This window comes from Rhynchophorus ferrugineus, unplaced genomic scaffold, assembly GCF_030347505.1.
Source record: "Rhynchophorus ferrugineus isolate W39M unplaced genomic scaffold, kcgeb_rfMv2 rfM8, whole genome shotgun sequence".
Classification (NCBI taxonomy): domain Eukaryota; kingdom Metazoa; phylum Arthropoda; class Insecta; order Coleoptera; family Curculionidae; genus Rhynchophorus; species Rhynchophorus ferrugineus.
In genome coordinates, this window is record NW_027472587.1 from 21005611 (window position 1) to 21015370 (window position 9760).

At 34.7% G+C, this 9760-nt stretch overlaps 3 protein-coding genes across 3 annotated transcripts; 1 reads left to right on the plus strand and 2 right to left on the minus strand.

Moving 5' to 3' along the window:
- Positions 1–886: 886 nt before the first annotated feature.
- Positions 887–2303, minus strand: mdlc (RING finger protein mdlc). Its single transcript, XM_076412970.1, has 6 exons — positions 2114–2303; positions 1830–2053; positions 1615–1780; positions 1368–1560; positions 1191–1304; positions 887–1131 (listed from the first exon to the last, which is right to left on the minus strand). Exons 1-6 carry the CDS (start codon positions 2223–2225, stop codon positions 948–950), a joined length of 993 nt encoding a protein of 330 aa, XP_076269085.1. The 5' UTR covers positions 2226–2303; the 3' UTR covers positions 887–947.
- A 1834-nt stretch (positions 2304–4137) lies between these two features.
- On the plus strand, positions 4138–6213 carry Oda (Ornithine decarboxylase antizyme). The gene is made up of 2 exons (XM_076413014.1): positions 4138–4302; positions 5903–6213. The coding sequence occupies exons 1-2, from the start codon at positions 4138–4140 to the stop codon at positions 6047–6049; spliced, it is 312 nt and encodes a 103-aa protein (XP_076269129.1). The 3' UTR covers positions 6050–6213.
- Positions 6214–6669: 456 nt separating this feature from the next.
- LOC143201758 (uncharacterized) lies at positions 6670–9331 on the minus strand. Its single transcript, XM_076413009.1, has 2 exons — positions 9051–9331; positions 6670–7133 (listed from the first exon to the last, which is right to left on the minus strand). The coding sequence occupies exons 1-2, from the start codon at positions 9268–9270 to the stop codon at positions 6937–6939; spliced, it is 417 nt and encodes a 138-aa protein (XP_076269124.1). The 5' UTR covers positions 9271–9331; the 3' UTR covers positions 6670–6936.
- Between the last annotated feature and the right edge of the window lie 429 nt (positions 9332–9760).

Here is a 9760-nt window from a genome sequence, read left to right on the forward strand (position 1 = left end):
AGCAAATTGAGAATGTTAGAAATTATCTGTCAATACAGGCAGACGTTGGTGACGCATTTTTTTAGGTTATGATATTTTTTGTCACAAAATTTACATATTTTGACAGGGTAATGATATATCGAAAAAAAAAACAACTGCATAAAACATAGATTTGAACTGTAAAATGTATAATGTTATTCTCTAGGACAGTTATGTTCTTTTATGGAATGATAGACACCCTAGGTGAGTGGAACTCCCCCGAAAACCGCAGAAGGCCGCGAAACCAACAAACGAAGAACGTACCAGTGAGTTGTCAAGGAGGCAACGACCTCGTTCGGCCGTTCGTTGAACTTTAGCCAGTGGCGTAACAAACGGCAGGGACATGGTGGGGAAGCTCTCGTGTCTTCGGCGAGCCGTTGCGGTGAAAGTGAACCAACAACTAGAAAATGGTCAATAGTGCTGGCAGAAGGCCCGCTCGGTACGCACATCAATGACAATGTACCGTTTTCTTCGAGTCCGATCATTAACTATGCATAATTATACGTTTTTTTATCCATCATTATAATTTTTCATATAGAATCGTTGCTCAGCAAGATATTTCAACAGTCAGTCGTTGAAATACGCCAAAAAATAAACATCTCTTAATAAAAATTCACAATATTGTTGGCGAATGTCTTCAAGACAAAAAGACGAATGCGCCTTAATATATTGAAAATATACCTAAACTAAATTCTGACAAATTAATCTATATTTACCTTTTCCCCATCAAAATATTTCAAAATCTTGTAGTCTTGCAAATTTTATGAACAACTATACAAAACAATTTGCTCACAATTGTTATTTTGAAATAATCATTCAATCAATTGTTATAAAATGGCGAATGCCCTTAATGAATAAAACCATTCAATAGTCAATAGCACTTTAATCTTTACATAAAATCGAAATAAAACAAATCTTGTATGTCATCATCAATCTGAGTCTGAACTGGAATCTTTTTTAGCATCATCTTTCTCTTCTTGTTCTACCTGTTTCAGCTTGGCTATCAAATTTCTGGCAGGATTCAGGGTGGTTACCTGCTCGTTGCATACAAAACACCTCATGGTTTTCTTGTACCGGCTTAAAGCGCATTTTTCACAAAAATAGTGTTTACATCTGGAACACGTAAAGAATAGTATGCTAATACACTTGAAAATATAGAAGAAACAACTTACTTTGTCACAACAGGATCGACAAAGCTCTGCCTGCATATAACGCATTTGAAAGGCAGCTCTTCTTCATCTGAATCAATCTCATACTTTTTATCCTCATCACTGTCGGCTCCATATCTATTACCATCAAAGGAGTATTAAAATATACACATATAGGTGCTCATTTGATTTTAAACAAACCTGCCTTCCTCCCATTCCCTCTCCAGTTGCCAACCATGTTTGTAATCACTCCGGTCATGCAGAAACTTACAGCTATCTCCGAAACCACAAAATCCAGTTTCTTTATAATCCTTACATATATCTGGTTGATAATCCCATCTAACTGTGGCCCTTAAGTTGGCTGGTGCCCTTATAGGACCTTTCCTTACCATCCCTTTTGAAAATCAACTGTTACAGAACACCAAGCCAGCCCTAAAAATAAACTTACCTGAACTTGCATTTCCTGCAGCTGTGTCTTTCGGTTTATAGTATTGGGCATAATTATTTAAACCCCTATAGACCTTATCATCCTCCTTGCCTTCCAGTTCCTTGTTTACCTCCAGCCTTCTTTCAAAAATAGCTTGGGCATCCCTGTCCTTTTCTGTTTCAATTTCCTAAAAGAACTTATTGTTTTCTGCAATTCATTTATTTTTATTAACCTACTAAAGTAGCTGTTGCACCCTGATCTTGAGGCCCCAAGGGCATAGCGGATTTCGTCGATTTATAACTAACCAACACCTCATCACTATCTGAACCACTGTTATTTCCATCCTGTTTTTGTTTCTTTTCTAGCCGTTTTGATAGTTGTACGTTAGGATTTGATTTAGTTTTTCTCTTTGTCGGACGCACAACAGTCTGCTGCTCTTCCTCGCTACTGGCCGCTTTATCTAAAGGGCCCAAGTAATAATTGAAATAACAATATACAGTGTTGTACCGAATCCTATTACCATCGTCTGAATTCGATTGTCTCCGTTTCCTAACAGCTTTTCCTTTAAGTGTTCGCTTTTTAAAAATAAAGTTACATCCGCTACCTTCAACAGTTTTCTCATTTTCATTCATTGCTCTTTACAATAATATATTTACAAACTTTTATTTATATGTATTACAAAGCTTCATTTAGTTTTTTTAAAGGTTATAGTGTTAATTAGGAATGTCGAAAATATTTCAATATTTTTGGCCGATATATCGATATTTTTAAAAATAAAATATTTCTTAAACATTATAATTAACCTATGAAGTTGGTGAATAGCTTTAAAGGTGTGTTAATAATAATCGTTAATAATAATAATATTTAAAAGATATCGATAATTTTTTGGCCCAATATATATTTTTCTCGGTGAACGACTTGATAAAGTTTTTAAAAACATATAATAAATTGAACTTAAAATATATCAAATATTTTATATACTTATTCGTAAAATACAAAAAAAGTTTGATCAAATATTTTCAATAATGAGAAACTGCCATACTAAAAATATTTATTCTGTGGTACAAACGATTTCGGACGATCTTAATCGAATTAATTTTATATATATTTTCAGAGATCGCAGCACCAGCAGTTGAATTTTGATATTCGCGACTGATACTAGTGTCAGTGATAACAGATTCTAAACTTATTTACTTGGTTTTCTTTCATTTTTGATTTTTAACATTTTTAGTTTCTATCATGTTAAATATTACGATGCCTAGTTGTATTAATAGTAAAAATATACCATCCCAGATGTCGTATAATCAGGTCGTATCGTAAGTACCATACATTTTGCCACCATTTTTGTAGTTAATTCGTTACAATTCATCAGTGAATAATCGCTTGCTTAAACTGTTAATTCTTCCAATTTGTTCTATACGTCATAGCATATAGGTAAAATAACGTTAACATATGTTTTATGGATTATTTTTTTTGTATCCAAGTACAGTAAGTCAACAAATGTATGTCAACAATAATGAACTGGCTTACTGTATTCCGTTTCAATGAAATTCTTGTTAGGTCGTCGTTCAAGATAAAAATAATATCGATTTACAATCGTTTTGTTTACACATCGAACGGGTACTTTTCCATTAGAATTAAGTGCTTTTAATTGATAGAAATAAACAGATAACATTGTCGTCAATGAAAAAGATATGCATCATGTGGGGTGAGGAACGAGGGGGGGACCGTGGCGAGGTTGAGGGACACGTTCTCTATTTTTATATGTTTTCCGCCTATTTTTATAGGATTCTTGCGCAGTTGGCATGCTGTCCGAGTTATACGGAGAAAGCGTGAACGTATTATGAAATTTCGCTAAAGTAAACTTTATTTGTTTATAACCTGTTATAAAGTCACGTGATATGTATTTTTTGTTGTAAATGAGGAAGAGAACTAACAAAGAAGAAAAAACTACTGTAGTGTACCGACCAGGATGCATTTGGTTTTGCTAGAAACTTTGATGTTCTAATGACTAAAACAAATAGCGCCGAGATTTTGCACGTTATTGTTTCATTTGTTTTTGATCTTTTGGGTCACGGGATTTAAGTAGACTTGATTTTGTTTTGATAAACAGTTGCCGTATTTATATTTCGTTTTTTTGGCAATAACGAGGTGGCCGAATGGTTTTTTCTCACCGAATCGGCTGTGGATATAAACACGTGCCGTCAGTTTGGGTTTTCAATTATTTCCTTGCGTCAGACCAGGTTATTTTAGTTCGATTTATCGATGCAGTCAGTCGTGGATATGAAAATCCCAGAACGGTTCGGTGTTTTTTTTTCTCGACTCCACCGTCACCGGTGCTAATTATGTCTCTCGTTTTCAGCTCGAAGAGTAGCTCCATCGCGTCCGCGGCTTCCAGCACCTCGTCCACCATGACTCGGGGTGCGGGGCCTCTGTGGTGCTCCTGATGCCCCTGGGAACCATGCCAGGGGACCACCCGGGGAGGACGGCGGCCCGGCCGTCGCCACTCCCCACCCGTCTTCCGCCCCTAAACGGTTGACGTTCATGACCGTAGGGGGCTCGAAGATAGCCGAACAGCCCTGGGACGCCGTGCTCAAGGGTGACATCCTGTTCATCAGCCCGCCGGATCGTCTGTTGGAGGGCAGCAAGGAGGCGTTTGTGGCCCTGTTGGAAGCCGCCGAAGAACAGAATTGCAACTATGTAATGATGGTAGGTGTTTGTTTAGACTTTGACTAGACAGAAATGAACGAGGTGTAGTAACATATGATTGGCTAACGAATAAAGGCTAAGCATTCATAGCTCATAACTGATGTATTAGGACATTAATGAAAATGAAGAAAGCAAAACAAAGATGATGTCAATTGTGGAATCTGGAGTCTTCTCTTGTCATTTCACATTTTTCATTTAGTAGCTTCTAACATATGACCTGAAAAGTCCTGGTCATAACAAAGAAAACGCTATTTTTTGTTTGAAATTGGCTTTATTCATCAATGTAATCTCCATCAAGAGCCATACAATCATTCCGTCGCCGCTCTTACATTTCAATACCACTTTTGTAGCATGATTTATCTATTGCCTCAAAATTATCATCATCTGAGGGGACATCAACCCTCAGATGATGATATTTTTGATTCCAGAGTGAAATGATGGATCCATGTTTCATCCATCGTCACATAACGACGCAAGAATTCCGGTTTTACGCTTAAAAATGGCCAAACGCTGCTCAAAATCATCAAAACGTTCTTGTTTTTGGTCAACAGTAAGCAAATGCGGCACCCACCTTGAATAGAGCTTTCTCATAATCAAATGCTCATGCAATATAAAACCAACACGTTCTTTTGATGTCGTTACGATGTTAGCTAACTCACGCAACTTCACTTCTCGATTACCACTTCATTTGGACGTTCTGTATCATTGGTGTCCCTACGACCACATTTTAGGTCGACAAACCAACGCTTTATTGTTGTTTCTGATGGAGCAGAGTCCTTATAACACTTTTCAAGCTATTGCTTCGTTTGAACTGTATTTTTTCCCATCAAAAAAGACTATAATTGTAAAATACGAAATTGTTTTAAATATAATAAAAGTAGTGATATTCTTAGCACAATAACTCACAAACTTATGAGTAGAATATCATTCAATTTTAACAGCTTTCTTTTGAACCTTAGTACTAACTGAAAAAGCGGTGCATGCAATAAAACTAACTCTTTTCTTACTCCAAACATGTACAATATTGTCGGCAACAGAATCAGTAAACATTTATTATATATTCAGTGATAGTAATATTGATATAAACAATGGATTCTTCTCTTGTAATTAGCACTGCTTTTGTTACATAGTCACTGATATGATATTGATATAAAATACAAATTTAACATACCCAAGCAGTGTTAGATAACGAATTACATTTTACATTATCTATCATAATGTGAGTTTTGACTGTTACCTTATTCTGGTTAATCTGGTTGATCATCACAGTTGATCACCTCTAAAATATATTAAAATTTTTATTCATATTTTAATTTTAGTTACATTTATACCAGTAATATTAGGTATACTTATATATACTCACCAATGAAACTAGTTTAGTTATAATTCTTGTATAATTCTAATACATTTATACCATATATATATATATATATATATATATATATATATATATATATATATATATATATATATATATTAACAAATTAATACAAACGTGAAACACGCATGCGCAGTTCGAGCCAATCATAAGGAACATCTCGTTCACTTGACTAATCTGGAATCTTAAATAGTTAACCGTTGTTCGTCTTTTGTTCGACAGATAATTCGAAAGAATCGTCAAGGTCATGACGAGCTCGTCAGGAGCTTTAAGTTTATCGGTTTCGACATCATGGACCCCAGGTCGCCTCTTATCCCTGCCTCCTTCAGCACGGAACCCATTACCTGTATGCTATATAACGTTAAGTAGTGTTTAGTTTTAAGGGATTATTTTATATACTTTAAATCATAAAAATTATTTCATATTAAGATCAAATCTTTTTCAAAACGTATTCATTAAAAATGTAAAAAACATAGATCTTTTTTCAGATCGGAAAACTAAAAAAAAAATAAAAAAATAAAATTAATAATCAAGCCCTGCGTTTTGGTTCTTTCTAATTTTCCAGACGTATTCCTTATCCATTTATCCACCGAAAAATTTAAGACCTTATGTAAAATTCTTCATTTGATATTAAGAGCTCTGCAAATTTGAATTCATGTAACACAGGACACTGTAGATCCTGAAAAATTGGATAAAAAACCTTTCAGATGAATTAGCTGATGAGTCTACAGTTTGTATTTACGTATTTTTTGCGATTATAAAATTACATTTAGCAGAAGTTATAACATTTTTATTTATTTTCTGTTAATTTAAAAATCAGAAAAATGGTCTTGAAATAATTTTGGTGTATTTTCCGAGATTACAAATCCAGTAGCTGGAAAGAAGAAAAATTTGAACCAAATAACAACAAGTGTTTATTAATTTGGCTATCTAATAATAAAGGTTAAATCTTTTAATCGTTTCCAGTGGTCGGAACAAAAACAAATCTGGACAAAAAAGATTTTATTAGTTTCGCTATCTAATAACAAAGATTATCTGGACGTTTTTAATCGTTTAGTATATTGTCGCCTATGTTACACGTCATTCAATTTTTATAAAATTACAAGTATTTCGTTTTCGTTATCAGGCAAATATGATTTTTCGACTTAGTTAAGAATCAGGGGAGAAGTATTGAACTACCCGGATTGTTTTTGTTATTTTCTCGATTTCTCTCCATCTACCACTGACCCAGCGGTCTAAACCAATGAGAAAGATCCTCAGTAGTAGGGATTTTTTCGGAAACACGGTATCGTCACTTGCAATACGCCGAATCCCACTTCGGTGAAGGCTAGCATCACCGTCAGCGAGTTGAGGATGTGCTCCAGTTTCAGCACTGGGTTCTGGTAGAAGAACGTGTACACCAACCCCGAGATTGTGATGCAGGTGAAGAGTACAGCGATGCCCGTCACCAAATCTACAAGAAAAAAACATAATTTCAATGTCAAGTGCGAATCAATAGTCGCATTTTCATAGCCTACTTTATCATTACAAATTTAAATGCTCTAAAATAAAGTTTAAATTACAGTGTGTGATAAATTTTTTTATTGCATAAGATGAAAAAAAATTGTCAGGCATCATTTTAAAACGTATTTATTTATTTGTATTATTAGTTTTATAAAAAAATAGTAATATATATCTACAAATAGATTTTTTTTAAATTTAATAATTACATTATTGCTAGTCGTTTCGGACTAACCTACAATTTATCTTTATGATAACTTAAATCTAGGTATATAACTAGGAGGACCCGCATCGGCCCTATCTCAGTCTCTGGTGAAATAATGTTTATACATGTCACTACTGTATTTTTTATTACAAGCACCTCACTACACAAGATCAGATGGTTTGATTCTTTTGACTCTGTATCCTGCTCTGTCTCCGACAGCTACAATCGCAGTATCATCAACAAATGTAGCCACCGTACTATTATCCAGTACCTTTACTTGTGGTACACCTACTTTAGCTTCTTTTATTGTAGAGTAAGCTTCTTCTTGTTTAACTCTAAACATTCTGGCTGTAATGTACGATTTTAGTAGATCGGTGTGTTGCTTTGGTAACATTTTATGTAGTTTATGAAAAAGGCCTTCATGCCAAACCTTATCAAAGGCTTGTGCTACATCTAAGAATATGGCTGAGCATACTTTTTTGCTTTCGTAAACACAAATAGAAAATTAATCAAAATAGCTCAGGTTTAAGTGGTTAAATATTAACTTCCTCTTGTGAGCTGTTAAATCCTCTTTCAGTACAAATCAGCAGTAATCCAAAATTTGCAATTGATATCGGCTGCCATTGTAGAGTAATAGAGCTTTTAAGTGTAAATAATATTCACACTATTACTAAGGAACGTGACATGATACAGGATCATATCAATACAGAGTATTTTTAATAATTGAATAAAGCATTTAAAACACGTAGCCTTATTTATGTTACAAAAATTATGTCACACAGTGTTTATTGCTTCTTCCGAAATAAATATAGTTCGTCCAATAAAACAGACAATGCACATCGTCAAATTTTACATTTGCATTACAACGTTGCCGCTTTCGAACTTCTGATCATCACTAATGTTTTAAAGAATTTTGGGGACCTTTGGCAATACGAACCACATGTTATTTATGTCGTTTATTTGATGGGTTCTAGCAAAAGCTCAACAAACTCTGATCTATTTAAATACCAAATTTAACAATAGGAAGATTTCACCTTTTAATGTCTCAGATAAACCGTCTTTTACTCAAGAATGTCCTTCATCATTATCCAGCCAGATATTAAAGGTCAACCATCAGAAAGATTGTATTAATAATAATATCCACTGAATAAAATTTTAATTAGTTAAAAAAAGTCGGACAAAATATAAAAACTAGTTATTTTCAATAAATACGCTCATAAAAATGAAACTATACAGACATACTGCTGGCGATAACAATATTTTACGCGTATCCTACATTATATTGTAATCGTACATGATAAAATTTAAGCAAACTAAGCTGATAATTAATCTAGTCCGTCATACAACGTTAAAAATAATACATGAAATATGAGTAATTTTATCAAGCTTTACCACATATTTGTTTAAGGGTCATACAATTACTCCTACTTTTTTCAGGAAATCCTTGACACTTGAAAATTTATGTTATTCCCCCTGTAATGTTACTACACAGACGCCGCTGTACTGAACAATTGTAATTATTTAGACTACAATATGAAAACTATTTACAAATCGGGATGATGTACGCCAGTGACATTGACAACGAAAATCCTAGTACGTATGTTTGGTTGCGGCTATATCCGAAAAGCCGCGTATTCATATAAAAAGCTAACAAGTGCGACTTACTTCGATTTTCCTCCTTGAACTTGCGATAGAGGAGGATCTTGGTCAGTTCGCAGGATATCCTGGTGAAGACGACGGCGGCGTCGCGTCCTATCATGGGCGTCGGTATGATGCTCTGGTACTTGGCGATGGTCATTATGGTCTCGCAGATGGCGAACACGGGGAAATAGAACATGTTCAGGTAGATCAGGCATTCGAACATGAGGTCCGCATCCAGGTTCATGGCGAGCGCGGTCCGCCGGACTGAGTGATGCCGCCCGGTTCCAGTTCCACGCGGGCCTATTAATAAGACGCGAATTTTATGGGATGTATTTTTAGAGTAGGCGGGTGGATGAGATGAGGTCTGTTTATGTCTCTGTTTTGGTTACGCATCGCCGAATACATTCCAGCAAGAGTTTAGTTCTTGAGACTCCCGACACTCGACGTTGTCAGCTCTCGTAAATTATACGTATATTTGAAGAATTTAGGTAAGATAAATTACCTTGGATAAACAAATTAACCTATAATTTCCTTTGAAACTCTAGTTAACCTTTTTTGGTACAATTTTGATCTCCTATAAAATATGTAATATGGAGAACAATATTTAATTTTAAAAGAAAAAAAAAAGAGAAATAAAACATTATCCAAATAACAAATATAATTCATAACTATAGTTATATATCAATATATAAACATTACAACAAACAAGGGTCCTGTTCTGGAAGATCCAAGTG